The 16,932-nt window shown below is 48.0% G+C and overlaps 3 protein-coding genes across 6 annotated transcripts in view; 2 read left to right on the top strand and 1 right to left on the bottom strand.

The window, feature by feature from the left end:
* Window positions 1–983, top strand: part of LOC310955063 (uncharacterized protein) — a 3,166-nt gene extending 2,183 nt beyond the window's left edge. For all 4 annotated transcript variants that reach the window (XM_083924796.1, XM_083924795.1, XM_083924798.1 and 1 more), the window contains one exon: window positions 1–983. This exon is cut by the window's left edge and continues 206 nt beyond it. In XM_083924796.1, the coding sequence (XP_083780922.1) occupies window positions 1–466 (466 nt within the window). In that variant the 3' untranslated portion in view covers window positions 467–983.
* A 2,536-nt stretch (window positions 984–3,519) lies between these two features.
* Window positions 3,520–5,261, bottom strand: LOC310963481 (G-protein coupled receptor 4; the record flags this gene model as incomplete). The annotated part of the gene is made up of 2 exons (XM_083936334.1): window positions 3,520–4,050; window positions 4,881–5,261. 2 exons carry the CDS (start codon window positions 5,259–5,261, stop codon window positions 3,520–3,522), a joined length of 912 nt encoding a protein of 303 aa, XP_083792460.1.
* A 2,023-nt stretch (window positions 5,262–7,284) lies between these two features.
* On the top strand, window positions 7,285–13,452 carry taf5l (TAF5-like RNA polymerase II, p300/CBP-associated factor (PCAF)-associated factor). The gene is made up of 5 exons (XM_083923275.1): window positions 7,285–7,429; window positions 8,557–8,698; window positions 9,342–9,446; window positions 9,557–10,317; window positions 10,665–13,452. Exons 2-5 carry the CDS (start codon window positions 8,560–8,562, stop codon window positions 11,460–11,462), a joined length of 1,803 nt encoding a protein of 600 aa, XP_083779401.1. The 5' UTR covers window positions 7,285–7,429; window positions 8,557–8,559; the 3' UTR covers window positions 11,463–13,452.
* The last annotated feature ends 3,480 nt before the right edge of the window (window positions 13,453–16,932 follow it).

Here is a 16,932-nt window from a genome sequence, read left to right as displayed (position 1 = left end):
CGATCCGGCTCACCCTGGGCTGTTCTCACGCATCGTTCGCGGGGAGGAGCAGCAGTGGCGGGTGTGGGAGGACGAGGGTCATGTGGCCTTCCTCACTCCTTTCCCGAACTCGCCTGGCTTCACTGTGCTGGTTCCACGCCGACCTTTGACCTCTGATATATTCAGACTAGATAAAGAGGACTATGAGGGGCTGGTGCTGGCAACCCAAGAGGCGTCGAAGCTCCTCGAGGAGGGATTGGGCGCCTGGGGGACGGGCCTTATTTTTGAGGGCTTTGAGATCGACTACGCTCACGCCAAGTTGATCCCACTGTTTCTACCTGCGTCCTCGGGGACAGGAGATGACACCGCCAAACAACCACCTCCCCAGTTTTACCCCACGTATCCTGGATATGTGACCTCCCAAGATGGACCTGAAGCCAGCCCGCAGTGTCTGAAGGAACTACACAAGAAAATCACTCAGATTTGATTTGGGCTGCAGCTGTCGGATCCTTTTTCCAGCGATTAATCGAGTAATCGGATAAAAATGTAATCTAATTTGCGTTATTATACAAAAAACATATTATTTCAGGGGTAGGGCCTATTTGGTGTGGTCACCGAACAACAACTCTTGCGTTGAAAGGAGCCAGTTGAGGTGGTTCAGGATCATCTGGTAAGGATGAACCCTGGGCGCCTCCCTAGGGAGGTGTTCCAGGCACGTCCAGCTGGGAGGAGGCCTCGGGGAAGACCCAGGACCAGGTGGAGAGATTAGATCTCCACACTGGCCTGGGAACGCCTCAGGATCCCCCAGTTAGAGCTGGTTAATGTGGCCCGGGAAAGGGAAGTTTGGGGTCCCTGTTAAAGCTGCTGTCCCCGAGACCCGACCCCGTGTGTGTGTGTGTGTGTGTGTGTGTGTGTGTGTGTGTGTGTGTGTGTGTGTGTGTGTGTGTGTGTGTGTGTGTGTGTGTGTGTGTGTGTGTGTGTGTGTGTGTGTGTGTGTGTGTGTGTGTGTGTGTGTGTGTGTGTGTGTGTGTGTGTGTGTGTGTGTGTGTGTGTGTGTGTGTGTGTGTGTGTGTGTGTGTGTGTGTGTGTGTGTGTGTGTGTGCGTGCGTGCGTGCGTGCGTGCGTGCGTGCGTGCGTGCGTGCGTGCGTGCGTGCGTGCGTGCGTGCGTGCGTGCGTGCGTGCGTGCGTGCGTGTTTTGAGTCAAACCGGTTTAAAGACAAACAGATTTATTTAGAAATGAATTAGTCGCTCTCTTCCTGTTACCGTGACAACGAACAAAAGTGTAAAGTTCAGTTTATACCCACACACGTGCTGTAACATGACAAACTAAGCCTTTAGGAAACATTCAATTTGTTAAGTTTGAATCAAAATAAAGACTTGTTGATCTTTTATTTCGAGGTCATTCGTCATTTTCCAATTTCTATGCACAAGAAAATGTCAAATCAGTTCAATTCAATTTTATTTATAGTGTCGAATCATAACAGCAGTTATCTCAGGACACTTTACAGAGTAGGTCAAGACCACACTCTGTGACTTATTTATGATTTACACAGACCCAACAATTCCCCCGTAGAGTACGGTGGCAACGAAAACCTTCACTATAACAGACAGGAACGTCAGACAGACCCAGCTCTGTGGAGGACGCACATCTGTCTGCACTGGTACCACCCTCCTAACATCACCTTGCTGCTTCAGTTCTCCCTTATTAAGCCACATCCTTCCCACTCCTACGACACCCCCTGACACAGCTCCGTCTACCAAATCACTCATCTCTAATGTGAGTTATGTAGCTGGAAAATAGATAGCAAGGTCACTCAACCCACTCCTGGACTGAAAAGGGTTTGGAGAACCTAATGAAAGAGGAAAATCCAACCCGAATAAAGTAAAAGCCCTTGGCGACCTTTTGTACAAAGTTACAGCTAAATGTGGTGTTTAAAAAGAGTCATTTGAACATCACCACAACTGGATTAAACGGAAAAAATCCAAAAGGTTTGTTACTTAAATCATGCGCTACAGTCATTACTTTGCATATTTGCGTCCCTTTATTAACTGCGCTGTGTAACTCGTTCACTTTGTTAACCATAACACAGTCTACAAGCTCGCTCATTACACTAATTGGTCCCACAGTGCATTTCTGATTGAGGCGTAATGAAGTAAGTGGTTCATCAGCGCTCTGTACACCAGTCGCTGCCCCAGGCGATCGTTACAACGGGCACGTTTTAAAGGAATGATTTAAAATGTTTTATATTTCATCCTTTAGAGTAGACTAGACCCGCTTCACTGTTACCAGCAACCGCATCTACTTCTATTGTAGTTAAGGGATTTCTTCTTATTTTATAATAGTGCAGACAAAACAAGGAGAAAACTGTCTGTTTTTGCACTCTACGCCTTTGTCGCAGCCCTTTATCCTCATTAACTCGACATTTTCTACATTTCGGTCCTACCAAGTGTTACGCCCCAGTCTAGGGGCCTAGGACACAACATGGAAAAGCCCACATCCTCCCCAAGTCCCAAGTGGCCACAGACAATGATTTGGTTGGATACTAAGAAAAAGGTTTTAATTACAAAAATAGTTAAAGTGACAACAATAGATAATGACATATATGAGCGGAGCTATAGGCCTGTCTAGGACATGATAAACCTGACCTAACCCAACTTAAGAAGAAACAAATGACACAAGATTTACCTCCCTAACTAAATTAACAGGAAAAAAACAATGTTAACAAAAGTGACAGTCCACCCCTACTACTCAAAGAAACTGAAACTACTCAAAAGCACGACAAAGCTGTTATCGGTATAACTGATTGGAAGCAAAAACGGGGCACACACACACACACAGCACATTGGCTATAAAATGACTGCAGTCATAACACAAGGCAGTGAGCGGTGACTACAGACACAGTTTAGATAAAGATTTTTGTTTTAAGGCTGGCAGGAAAATTGTAGAATACACAGAGGGTTAGGGTTAGGGGCTAAGGTTGGGGTTAGGGGTTGGGGTTAGGGGTAGGGGTTAGGGTTGGGGTTAGGGTTAGGGGGTTAGGGTTGGGGTTAGGCTTGGGGTTAGGGTTAGGGGGTTAGGCTTAGGGGTTGGGGTTAGGGTCAGGGGTTAGGGTTGGGGTTAGGCTTGGGGGTTGGGGTTAGGGGGTTAGGCTTAGGGATTAGGGTCAGGGGTTGGGGTTAGGGGTTGGGGTAAGGGGTTAGGGGGTTGGGGTTAAGGGTTAGGAGTTAGGGTTAGGGGTTAAGGTTAGGGTTAGGGTAGGGGTTAGGGTTTGGGGTTGAGGTTAGGGTTAGGGTTAGGGTTAGTCATGCCATCACTGTCTAACTTCAACCACAAAAAGCAACAAACTTATTTTTAAAATAAGCACAAGAGCATAGATTTAGCTTATCTATTTTATAGCTTATATTGGCCTGATGCTATATATGACAAATGCTAAATATATATATACCTGTACCCGTATACACACACACACACACATATATATTTGGAATAAACTGAATTACCAAGATGTAGTTCGATGTAGTATCGACGGGCTCATCGATCACACCTTGGCATCATGCGGTTTCTTAGAGAAACTCTGTCCGCAGCACCTGCCGTCCACGCGATCCATCTTCATGATGTAGACTAGAGGCTCGATGCTGCAGCTCAGATCCATGATGGAGAACACGCTGATGCTGATCTGGCAGCGGAACACGATGAACGTGTAGTACGGCACGAAGGGCATGAGAGCCACGGGCGGCAGGTAGTTGGACACGATGATGGCCAGGATGATCAGCACCGTCTTGAAGGCCTTCTTCTTTACCGGGTGCATCTCCTCCTTTCCCATCACGGAACGTCTGAGGACCCAAATGACGGAGACGTTGCAGAAGACCATGACCGCGAAGGCAAAGAGGATGACACCGCTGAAGACCTCGTTGACGCTCATGACTCCAAGGGTGCACTTGGTGAGGCCGTAAGCCAAGACGAAGGCCCAGACCACCACAGTGATGCCAATGCGGATCTTACTGTCTCGTGTACGAGTGAACAGTACTGGGTGGACCACGGCCGTGTAGCGGTCTAGGCAGATACACACCTGGAACAGCAGATCAGTGAAGACACATCATGTCAAAGGATACTTAAATGCACCTGAAGTGCTCAGGCTCATATCTTTTAAATATTCATATGCAACGGAGTCAACCCTAAGAATTAACGCAAACAGGACAAGACATTTGAATGGAGTAAGCTTAAAGTTCTACTTTTGATCACCTCTTCCACAGAATAACACATGGGATGTCACCACGTCTGCCTTCTACCACCTCAGAAGCATCTCACGACCTTCACTCACACCTTCAGTAACTGAGACACTCATCCACGCCTTCATCACCTCCCGTTTGGACCACTGCAATGGTGTCCTGTCTGGACTGCCCACCAAGGCCCATAGCAGACTGCAGTATATTCAGAACTCAGCTGCCGGGGTTTGAACCCTCACAAAGCCCTGGCAGCACGTCACTCTCATTCTCCAACAGCTCCACTGGTCGCCAGTCAAGTCACGCATCGCCTACAAGATCCTCCTGCTCACCTACAGAACTCTCAATGGACTCTCACCACAATACCTCACAGATCTCCTCCACCCCTACACTCAGTCACACTCCCTGCGGTCCTCTGACAAGGACCTGCTTGCCCCCCCACCCCCGGCACCAGGTTGCGGACTTTTGGGGACAGGGCTTTCTCTGTCAACGCTCCCACACTCTGGACCAGCCTACCACTCCATGTCCGCTCCGCCCCGTCCTTGTCTGTGTTCAAAAAGCACCCCAAAACATTTCTTTTCACCAAGTCCTGAATATGAAATATGGCGTGGCGACTCTTACACTTCTCCTCTTCTTTCTAGGATGCAGAGATGTATCACTACCCTGTTGTACTCACCAGAAAGAGCGGTGCTACGTCCTTGATCCCGTATGCAAACCTCTGAAAGTACCAAATGCCGCTGTCGTCCAGCAGCAGTCGGTTGACCATCTCTATAGGCGTCATTAGACAAAAGTAGGCGTCCAAGATGGCCAAGTTGAAGATGAAGATGTCAGAAGTGCAAGCGTCACCTTTCTTAGTGGCGATCTGCCAGATGACCAGTATATTACAGGGCGTCCCCACGGCCAAGTTGAACACCTTGACCCCAAAATAGAAAATGAAGCCGTAAGGGGCAACGGCGCACACTGGGAACTGGTACCACGGTGGAGGTCCGCGGGGGTCCATAGTGTTGGTAGAGTTCACGTAGAGGCTGTTAGCGTGGTTCACAGTGGTGTTGAACATTGTGGGGAAGAAGTGCTGATGCTGAGACAGGGAAGAAAGGGGAGGAAAGAATTACTTTTCAGTCTAATAGTCATCGCAACAGTTGTGTCCGTGCAAAAGTATTTTCCATCTTACCTTAAGAAAGTTGTCCTTCAGTCCCGGTCGTCTTCACTTGCTGGAGCACGGGATCACCAGGGCCAGGGGCTTATAAACACACCACACTGGGGCTAATGCCACTGTTGGATTGGACCAGTCTGAGGGGCAATGGCTATGTCTCCTCAACGTGGTGTCCAACCAAAGCTGTGATTGGACAGTAATGCAAAATAGGGTTGTTGAGACATTTTCAGTGATTGGACGGTTCGGATATGTACAAAGGGGCGGGTTTATGTTGAGTGGGACTGTTAGAAACGCCATATTCTCTAGTGTTCAAGTAATTCATGTGCGAAAGTGTCTTTGCCTTCAGGGCTCCCTGAGTGTTGAACACCCTGCCTGAGGACAATAGTGTTGTTGTCGTTTAAATTGCCTTTTTGCGTGGAAAGATGTGTTTGCGCAGTTGTTGCATTGTAGAGACATCAGTCTGGTTTCCCCCCAAAGCAGCTGGGCAGTGCAAGGTTTTTTACTTATCCTCATTTACGGTTCATGGTACGACACAAAATAGGGTTACCCGATCCCAGGTCAGTTCCTTTGTGTACTTTCTATCTACAGCATCACTGTAGCCGAACGCTCACTGATGCAACGGTTCAGTAAACAGGTGATGCAAGCTAAGCATAAATGAGAAATCTAACGCAAGGAGTTACAAACGTGCCCAGACTGTGTTACCTGTGAGAGCAAAACGGTTGGAAATCCAAACATGTGAAGCTGAAGAAAAAACACTTGTGGTCTGACTCTCCATGAAATCATCCGTGACCCTGATGATGTCATCGGGGTCACCTCAGATGGGGTTATTAAATGTGTAACAGAAAGCGTAGCCTTCTAGTTTGAAAGATGCTTCAAACAAATACTAGAGATTCAAAGTCGGTGGAATGTGCACGTTTACACACACACACACACACACACACACACACACACACACACACACACACACACACACACACACACACACACACACACACACACACACATCACAGCTTTATATGCTAAAGCCAAAAACAGGGTTCCTACACATTTTCCAGTTCAAGATCCCAAACTTTTCCAGACTCAGATTAACAGACGTCTTATAATTACAGATGTAGGACGGCAGCAGCCCAAGGTTGCGGACTCTTCTTCTGTTCCAGCAGGTTTTTTTCTGATTAAGCATGATTAATAATGGGGGGGGGGCAAGCAAACATAAGCATAGGGGAACACCTTAATCCACCACTGATTGTGGTATTTATGAAAATGAGCACATGTGTAACTCGATTAGGCCCCATTTGCCCACCAGTTCATCTCCTGGGCACTGCCGAGGTGGTGTGGAGCAAGGCACCGAACCCCGAACTGCTTGGGGCGCTGATCCATTTGGCAGCCCCCTCGCTCTGACATCTCTCCATTAATTGCATGTATATAGGTCCTGTTTGTGCATGTGTGTGTGTGTATTTCCGGCCTGTGTGTGTGTGTGTGTGTGTGTGTGTGTGTGTGTATTTCCGGCCTGTGTGTGTGTGTGTGTGTGTGTGTGTGTGTGTGTGTGTGTGTGTGTAACCTGTATAATAATAATAATAATAACAGAGTGAAAAAAATGAATTTCCCTTCCTAAATAAAAGGAATTCTTCTTCTTAAGGGCGATATTGGGGTTATTTCCCCCTATTCACCTGAGAAAAACAATGAATAGCTGAATGCATTGGGTAAATATATATATTTTTTTATTTTTTATATTTTTAAACTTTCCCCTTGTGGGCTTTTTTTAAAATTCAGGACTTATTGAGGAGACAAAACCACTGGAAACGTGTTCAGCATTTTCCATTAAATGACTGGGCTGCCGATCCAGACATAGGCAATGGATCATCGAGACTAAATCCAGGCGGTCGAGTCGATTACCGATAGCTGCCACCCATCACAGATGAAAGCGGCGGGCTAGCTAAACTAAGCTAACCTAGCATGATTTGCTGAAGGCTGAAAACACGATGGAGCCGCAACGACAGGCGTAGTTTCAACCGGGGAACAGAGCTGCGTTAAAACACGGTAACCGAGCACGGAGAGGAACGGCACGATATGCAGTGAGTACCGACTTACAGCCGCCTGTTGCTAAGCTACCGGATCAAATCCCGCGAAAAGTTTGGGGCGGCCGGGCCCGTTAGCTAACATGTTAGCCGGTTAGCTTAGCACACACACCCTTCTCTAATGTGGACGCAAACCGGCTTTTAAACCGCATTAACCCGCAAAACAATGCGTGGCTCCGGGCTACCGTGTTACTTATAAGCTAACACGCATATTAGCCTCACATTAGCACTAACACCGTTCATCCCTGCGGTCAAATTGACCCCAGCGACTTAAAACATCCAGAAAATGACCATAATCAAAGTTACAGGTACTTTATGTGTATTTATTTAATACCTAAATATCATTTTAAATTAAAAACAGCACCCAAAACACTTTATTAATCACCTTTAAACACCTGCAGTACAATGGGACTTCAGAGTTATACGGAAAACATGTTGATTGATCTTAAATTGGATCAAGGGGACGTTTGTTTGTGTGTTTTGCAGTAATTATATTATTTGTAAGTACTATTTTGTGTTGTTTACAAAGTTGTTCTTATGTCAGTTACTGTGTTGACTACTTAAATATAATTTTAGACTAAACACAGCACCACAAACACTTCATTAATCATCCAGAACACAAAGCCTCAGTGCAGGAAACTTTATTAATATGGTCATTAAAGGTTAAACAATGACAAAAGAAGAAGTGACTGATAATAAATAGATGTGTTATGAACCTAACTTAACAAAAAGCAGAAAGACACCAAGTATAAACATGTTTAAACAGCTGCAAATGTGAGAGATCTGGAACAATTTGAGCCAAAAAAAGGCTTTAAAATGGTTTTACTGTCCCAACAAATGAATATTTAGCACATTGATGATGGGTTATGTTTTACTAGTTTACCATTTAATCATTTTTTATCCAAATCAATGCAAACCTCCGTACTTTCAGGCCCAAAATTGTGCAGAAATCCTGTTAATAATGATGTTGTAGTTACTGCACTTGGGCTCTGTAGGGCAGTAGCGTGTGTGTGTGGGTGTGTGTCAGAGTGTCGTCTATACCTACTCTGTAAAGTGGCCTTAAGATAACTTTTGTTTTGATTTGGCACTGTAAATAAATACAATTTGACTCGTTTCTCTTCCAGGTCATGAAGCGGGTTCGCACTGAGCAGATCCAGTACGCCGTGGCTCAGTACCTGAAGCGGAGGCAGTATGTGGACACGGATGGCTCCCTGAAAGGAGCCAAGCTCTTCCAGTCATCGGAGGAGATGGCTGCCGGCCTCACAGGTGATATGACGATGAACCACACCTCACTTAGGGCGCACTCCCACTGGGCCTCCGTCCCGTGCCCCGGGCTTTAGGGTCCTTAACCCCCCCCCCCCCCCCCCCCCCCTCCAGGCCCGTTTGTACTCACACTACCTGGGCCTCGGAGAATGCTTCTTGCTGCCTATACGTCATCACGCCGTAACACGTGACACGCATTGATGACGTCATGGCGATGCGTGGCTTTGTTTCCAGATCTTTCCGTAGACCTCTGAGTTTTTGTGCGTCTTGTCGACTGTTTTTGAATCTTTTCATCGACCAAATCTGCAGTAAACACTCCACCTCCGCATCACACCAACGTGAACCTTTCACCGCCATTGTTTGAAATGTCCGCGCATGGTCCCTCCTTCTTTTTTCTATGTCCCAACAGGCGCACATAAATTAGTGTTAGTTTCACTGTATCTATGCAAAAAGAGCATTAATATGAGTGATAAGACAGAAATATAGATCTTTGAACCACCCAACACCCAAATTAGCTGCATTCAATATTAAAAGGCTTATGTTTGAAAGAATTTCATAATTATAATAATACACTATGAATTTATTGAACACTCCTTTTACTCAGGCTAACGTGTTGGTATTTTTACTCTCTCTCTTCTGTGAGCAGTGCAGACGGAGTCGGGCTGTGCCAACATCGTCTCTGCTGCTCCCTGCCAGTCTGACCCGCAGCAGTATGAGACTCAGTACTCCAGGCTGCGCTCCTTTCTCTCAGGTATCACGCCGCCGCTGCTGCTGCTGCACACTCACTCAACTCTTTAGCTGAATAGTTTACACATTTATGAGTTGTGCTGAGACATTAACACTTTTATTCCTTTCAATCAGAAACAGAAATATCCTGGGCGAAGGAGGTGAGCAGCCTCCTCTACCCGCTCTTCGTCTACCTCCACCTGGACATGGTGCACTGCGGCCTGAAGGGGGCGGTAGATGGTTTTTACAGTCGTTTCCACAGCGCCTTCCTTCAGGACAGCGAGCAGCGTGCCACCATAGAGCAGCTTCGCCACGTCCTCACTGCTCAGGACGTAGCAGCCAACCCCAAGCTGAGTGCTTTCCTGGAGCACAAGTATGTGGTTCACCTGACGGAGCCGGCCTACAGCTACCTGCTGCGCTACCTGCAGAGCGAGGACAACAGCGCCCTGTGCAGGGCCCTCAGCACACACATGCAGGTGGAGGTCACCGCCTCCAGGCGCACTGACTACCAGCTGTACGGAGCCGCCGGCGGAGCGACCGCCGCCCCAAACTCCACCTCCTCCTGGGCGGGAGTGGACGGGGCGGAGGGCGGGGAGGGGGTGGAGCTCCCTGCAGGGATCCCACAGAGCGAGGCGGCCCTGGAGGCCCTGCAGGACTGTATAAAGAAAGTCCGCGAGGGCCCCCCCACGCTCACCACCGTGTGCTTTTACGCCTTCCACCACACGGAGCAGATGTTGAACACCGCAGAGGTGTCGTCCGACAGCCGGCTGCTGGCGGCTGGCTTCGACAGCTCCACGGTGAAACTGTGGAGCCTCCGAGCCAGGAAGCTGAAGGCCAAACCGCATCAGGCCGACGTGTCGCTCATCCACCTGGCGTGTGACGTCCTGGAGGAGGAAGTGAGTTGACTGAAGGGATAAATCTCTTCTGATGTTTCAAATGGCTTCAGTGTTTAATTATGTAGCCAACGGCAACAAAGGTTTACATCGTTTTTGTGATTTTTGGAAACAGAATCTCGTTAATGTTTGCAGGTTTTTTTAGCTTCAAAAGCTAAATCTAATCTTGATTTTGGACAAAATAAGACATTTGAAGATGTCCTCTTGGTCTCTTGATGGATATTTTTATAGGTATAAACATCAACAGATGAATCCATGATTAATATAATTGTTAGTTGCAGCGTTTTAAATGATAAACAGTTCAGTTTGTCAGAGACGTGACGTCAGATGTCCCGTTTGTTTGTCGTCAGGTGGACGAAGAGGACGGCTCCGGCAGCGAGATCAAGACGCTGCGAGGTCACAGCGGCCCCGTGTTTCGTACCGCCTTCCTGACGGACAGCTCTGGCCTGCTCTCCTGCTCTGAGGACACCACCATCCGCTACTGGGACCTGGGGAGCTTCACCAACACGGCGCTGTACCAGGGCCACGCCTACCCAGTGTGGGACGTGGACGTCAGCCCCTGCAGCCTTTACTTCGCCAGCGGCTCCCACGACCGCACGGCCCGCCTCTGGACGTTCTCCCGCACGTACCCACTGCGGCTCTACGCCGGGCATCTCGCCGACGTCGACTGCGTCAAATTCCACCCCAACTCCAACTACCTGGCCACCGGCTCCACCGACAAGACTGTCCGGCTGTGGAGCACCCAGCAGGGGGCGTCTGTTCGCCTCTTCACCGGCCACCGCGGCCCGGTGCTGTCGCTCGCTTTCTCGCCTAATGGGAAGTACTTGGCGTCTGCGGGCGAGGACCAGAGGGTGAAGCTGTGGGACTTGGCGTCAGGGACGTTGTTCAAAGACCTGCGGGGACACACGGACAGCGTCACCAGCCTGTCTTTCAGCCCGGACAGCAGCCTGGTGGCGTCCTCGTCTATAGACAACTCGGTGCGGGTGTGGGACATCCGGAACTCCCACGGCGGGACACCTGCGGACGGCTCGTCCAGCGAGCTGGTGGGACTGTACACCGGAAACACCAGCAGTGTGCTGAACGTCCAGTTTATGGCCTGTAACCTTCTGCTGGTGACTGGGACGGCGCAAGAGAAAGCAGAACAGTAGCCACGGCTGTTGGGAGAAAAGCTTGGACATCTCCAGATGTTTGTTTGAAACGTGCTCGCCATTTTCCTCCCCTGAGCCAACCACTGAGAGGCTGAACGCCACCGCCTGCACGGGAGGTTTTCACATGTGTTCTCAGAGTAGAAAAGTCTTAACCTGACTCATCTGAACTCTGGTTTGGAGATCTTTTGGGAAGGGGCGAAAATCCTGGTTTCTGATTGGATAAACCATCTGTCTGTCACCAACATACGGGCCAAACCAACCAATCAGATGACTGAAGCGTGTGACGTACTAACAGCGTGGAGGCAAAGCTCAGAAAGGAAACAACATGTGGGTAAAAGAGATTTTCCCTTTGTGTTTAACGTGAATTTACGGATCAAAGGCCCAATTTCAGGAGCCCGGTCCATATTCAACAGAAGGATCCAGAGAACAAAGAGTTAGTGAGCGGCTCGCTCCATAGCTGCTCACCTCATCCGTGGAAGCCTCCATGTTGTTTACACTCAATAGTCGCTTTTCATGCGTCAAACTTCGAGGCTGCCTCAAAACCAACGCTGATTGGTTCGGTGGTTTGGGCAAACTCGTTACCCGACCGATCTGCGAGTCAAATACAGCGGAGCTCACGAGTTTAGGACGGTCTCGGTCCAACGAGGCTGGAAAAGTCTCTCAAATCTGGTTGATACCTTCAGTTACAGAGACATTATCACGCGTCTCTGCGGTGTTCTCGAACTACCAAAGCTTCTTCACTAGATGTCAGTATTAAACCATTCCTCAGTGTGAAGTTCTGTGGGGGGGGGGACTGTGTACTTCGCTGTCGTGCACGGTGGCGAAGGTTCACGGTATAAAAGCAGCAAAAAAACTCCAATTTAAATCTGCAAAAATCACCATAAAAGAAGATTAAAATGATTAGAAGCGAGCAACAGACACTACAAGGTTTCGTTGCAGCGATGAGTGTTATGGGATCAACCTCCCTGGCGTTGTGAACAGGGCGCCTCATTTACAGGAGCAGTTTAAATCCGTGAGTCCAGGTCAGACGGAGGTGTCACATCTGCAGGAAGAACACGTTGAGACATTAGACTGTTTTTAAAAGGATAGTCGGAGAAGCAAGAGGAAAGACGCAGGAGCTAAACGATGTTCTGCTGCTGTGGACGGAGGCGGCAGATACGTAGATTTTTGACACCGGCAGAAAACGTACAGCGTCAACGAACAGTAGAACGCGTGAAAACTCCCAAACTCAGCACTAAAATGTCTCCTTTTTGTTCTCGAACAAGCTCATTCTTGGCTTTTGGTTGTTTTTTTTAATATGTGAAGGTAAAAAAACTAAACTGGGGTTCAGCTGAAGGTTGACAGGAAATGGGAGCGACACGCAGCAAAGGTGTGGCGAGGACATATCCTCTGTACACGGGGCACCGACATATAAAAGAATAGGGACAGAGATCGGCGACGCATGCACCGCCAAAATAAAATACATTTCAAATATAATTGAGGCTTGAGTCCGACGCGTAACCAGGCACAGGCGTCGGTGCGTTTCCTTGCCTGCACGGTGATCGTGCAGGCGACGTCTGGTCACCCTGTGTGCGCTGTATTTAGAATATTTTCAGCCGTTACCTCGCTGTGACCGCCCTGTTTGAGTTCACGCAGGGGGAACTGACGCTGTCACAGCGAGGTAAAGTGGAAATATTCAAAATATAATTGTTTAGGCGTTTAAATCCATTCAGCTGCTGCCTCCGTCCACACTTTAACGTTAACAGGTGACCCAGCAGAACAGGAAGTGGTTGCTTCTCCTCTCTCGTGGTTCGTCTTCGGCCTCCTGTAGGTTATAAACTTTAAATAACAGCCTTGTTCGGGACATTTGAAGAATCAAAAGCTGCATTTTCTCCGCACTATTCTGAGTGGCATGAACTGTGCAATGTTTCAAAAGTGTACATAAGCTGTATTTTTGTAATATTTTACAGAGTCCCGTCCAGGCTGAGCTTATTCACAAGGGCTGAAACTGCTGACCCAGCGTTCATACATTAAAAGTGTGAATGTGTTTTGTGTTTTTTTTATAAATATATATAGTTTTCAATATTTCATTCATAAATTCAGCCTGGATGGGAGTTTTGTTTGTTCTGTTTGTCAGTAAACCTTTGTTCCCCCCTGTTCCCCCGAAAACACAATAAATAACAGAATTTATTTGAACTGGTGCTTCGCTCGCTGTCTTTGTACGGTGCAGGTGTGAGTCTCTGAGTCAAAGTTGTGATTCAGCTTAAAAACACCCTGATACTGATGTCGTTACACCTGACGTGCCGGACTGGATTGACGGGACGCGCGTCAGCTGTAAATGTGGGCCAGCTGGTTGTTCACTCATCCTCCTTTTAAAGTCTAGGAGCCGACGCGTCCTCCACATGATCAGGACGACAGAGAAGACTCTGCATTACGAGTTCTTTGGTGTCGTATAACAGAGAGGGAGAGTGGGCGGGACCTTCGTACCCTCTAGAACCAAACCTCTTGGCAATTATCCATCTTATCAAACAATACAAACTTCTACAATTACCAAACTTCCTCCATCTCTCTAACCGGCTCGGTGTCACTGTTCGATTGCCCTAGGAAACCTAAACGTCACACTCGACGCTCCTGAGCTTTTGAAAGGTGGCGGCAACAAGGTCAGAGTTTAACGGATTTGAACTTTGAGCGCAGCGGCAGGGAGGCAAATCTGAGCGGGGAGCACCGTTACATTGGGCGCTATCGCCTCCTCCATAGAAATCAATGGAACAGCCGCGTATCATGTGTAGGAGCCTTTAGCCTGTCATGGTTTAAACAGGTGTTTTCAGTCATTCATGGTGTCACTATGGGGTCATTTGGCATCTTTGGAGTCATTTGGTGTCTCTTCAGCGTATTTGGGGTCATTTGGCATCTCTTTGGTGTCTCTACGGCTTCTTTGGAGTCATTTGTGGTCATTTGGCATCTCTTTGTGGTCATTTGGAGTCATTTGGCTTCTTTTTGGTGTCTTTTGGGGTCATTTGGCATCTCTTTGGTCATTTGGCGTCATTTGGCATCTGTTTGGGGTCATTTGGCTTCTCTTTGGGGTCATTTGGCCTCTGTTTGGAGTCATTTGGCTTCTTTTTGGTGTCTTTTGGGGTCATTTGGCATCTCTTTGGTCATTTGGGGTCATTTGGCTTCTCTTTGGGGTCATTTGGCTTCTCTTTGGGGTCATTTGGCCTCTGTTTGGGGTCATTTGGCTTCTCTTTGGTGTCATTTGGCATCTCTTCGGGGTCATTTGGCTTCTCTTTGGGGTCATTTGGCTTCTCTTTGGGGTCATTTGGCTTCTCTTTGACGTCCTTTGGGGTCTTTTTACCGTCTTTTGGGGTCATTTGGCTTCTCTTTGGGGTCATTTGGCATCTCTTTGGCTTCATTTGGGGTCATTTGGCATCTCTTTGATGTCTTGGGGTCATTTGGCTTCTCTTTGGCTTCATTTGGGGTCATTTGGCATTTCTCTGTGCTCGTTTTAAACCGGTGTTTTCAGTCGTTCTGGCTGATCGACCTCTGCTTGGGGATGAAGTTGGGCGGAGCTTCGACTGGGATTTATGAGTTCACAAATCTGCCACAAATGCCTCATTCAGACGGGATTAGTTTAGTGTGGGGAGGTGAGGTAAACGTGTGTTACCTCAGGACGTCTGTCATATAAAAAAACATGTGGAAACTCCGTATTAACAGGACGTTTTTTACCGAGGGTCGTATTCAGACGGGATCTGTTTGACCTGAGGGATTTTTACAGAAGGTGAATAATTACTGAGGTGGAGCGTTCAGGCGGGACTGAAGCCGTCCCCACGTTAATCTAATCCTGTCCGAACAGGGCTTAAGAGTGATAAAGGTGAACTATGTCCCGCCTTAACAAATGAAACAAAGCCAAACTGTGGACTCTGGAGACTGTCAATCAATCACAGAGGAGTGGTCTGATCCACCAGGCCAACTGAAAACACCCGCGTGGCTGTTCAGAGGCTTTAAACGTTGGTCAACTGAAGCCCTGCCAAATCATTTTAGTTTTTTTTACATTTCTGCTGAAACTCACTTTATTCTGACGACACGTTTCCATAATCCAGTCAGACACTTGTGAGAACCGGATCTTTCCGTGGACGCATATTGTCCCCGTAGGAGCCTTTAGCCTGTCACGGTTTAAACAGGTGTTTTTTAGGCATTCATGGCGTCTCAATGGGTAATTTGGCATCTCTTTGGCGTCATTTGGTGTCTCTTTGGGGTTATTTGGTGTCTCTTCTGCATCTTTGGAGTTATTTGGGGTCATTTGCCATCTCTTCAGCGTCTTTGGAGTAATTCTGGTCATTTGGTGTCTCTTTGGGGTCATTTGGCATCTCTTTGTGGTCATTTGGGTCAATTTGGTGTCCTTTGGCATCTCTTTGTGGTCATTTGGCTTCATTTGGTGTCTCTATGGGGTCATTTGGCGTCTCTTCAGAGTTTTTGGAGTCATTTGGGGTAATTTGGGGTTATGTGAAGTCTTTTTGTGGTCATTTGGCATCTTTGGGGTCATTTGGTCTCTTTGGGGTCATTTGGTCTCTTTGGGGTCATTTGGCAACCGCCGATCTCCCAAATGGAGGACGACACACTCTTCCATGATCCAATGATAGATTCTGAAATTCTGCATAATGAGTTCTTTTATTTTGTAACTTTTTTTTCAGTCATTCATTCGTCTTGTCCCTGTCGGGATCCCAGCTGACATCGGGCGTGAGGCGGGTCCACCCTGGACAGGACGCCAGTCTATCACAGGACACATAGAGACGAACAGAGACAGACAACCATTCACACCTATGGGTGATTTAGAGTCATCAATGAACCCAACACCTGCACGTCTTTGGACTGTGGGAGGAAACCGGAGAACCCGGAGAAAACCCACGCAGACACGGGGACAACATGCAAACTCCACACAGAAGGGCCCCCGCTGTGATTCGAACCTTAAGTTTACTTGTACTACAGTTACACCACTGCTACATTTCTGCACCGTGGTATTTCTGCGCTTACATAAGTAGAAGGACGCCGCAGGGTTAGAGATGCTGCTCTCGACCTTCACTCGTTAATAATCAGGATCATTTAAATCGAATTAATGTCACAGCCAAAAAGGTCTCGAACCGTTCGTGGACGCTTGTATCACCTGAGAGCCGATGTTTGAGTGCAGAAGGAACAAACAAGCTCTCAGGAATGTCACTGCACAAACGCATCAAACGCATAGCTGTGTAAAGACACGCTGGTCGGAAGTTATGTGAGGAATCCGGAGAGCGTGCTGCAGGAATGTGGTCGTGACAGAAGAGGAGGACGCTTACGAGTGTCTCTCGCCTGGTGTGGGTGGCAGGGCGCAGCAGGGACGAAGGTGGCACACCCCGACTGTATGCACAGACGAAGAGAGAGGAATGTGTACATGGACGGGTGTTATGAGACTCCGGGCCCCTGAGCGCAGACGTGTAAAGGCCCCCTACAGGAGGACACC

Source organism: Echiichthys vipera (genome assembly GCF_963691815.1).
Source record: "Echiichthys vipera genome assembly, chromosome: 2".
NCBI lineage: Eukaryota > Metazoa > Chordata > Actinopteri > Perciformes > Trachinidae > Echiichthys > Echiichthys vipera.
This window is presented reverse-complemented; position numbering and strand designations above follow the sequence as displayed.

Excerpts from the sequence above, each read along its gene's own strand:
- taf5l (XM_083923275.1), top strand. The coding sequence starts at position 8,560 with ATGAAGCGGGTTCGCACTGAGCAGATCCAGTACGCCGTGGCTCAGTAC. Across the intron at positions 8,699-9,341 it reads GATGGCTGCCGGCCTCACAG|TGCAGACGGAGTCGGGCTGT; the intron begins GTGATATGACGA and ends TTCTGTGAGCAG. Across the intron at positions 9,447-9,556 it reads GCTGCGCTCCTTTCTCTCAG|AAACAGAAATATCCTGGGCG; the intron begins GTATCACGCCGC and ends CCTTTCAATCAG.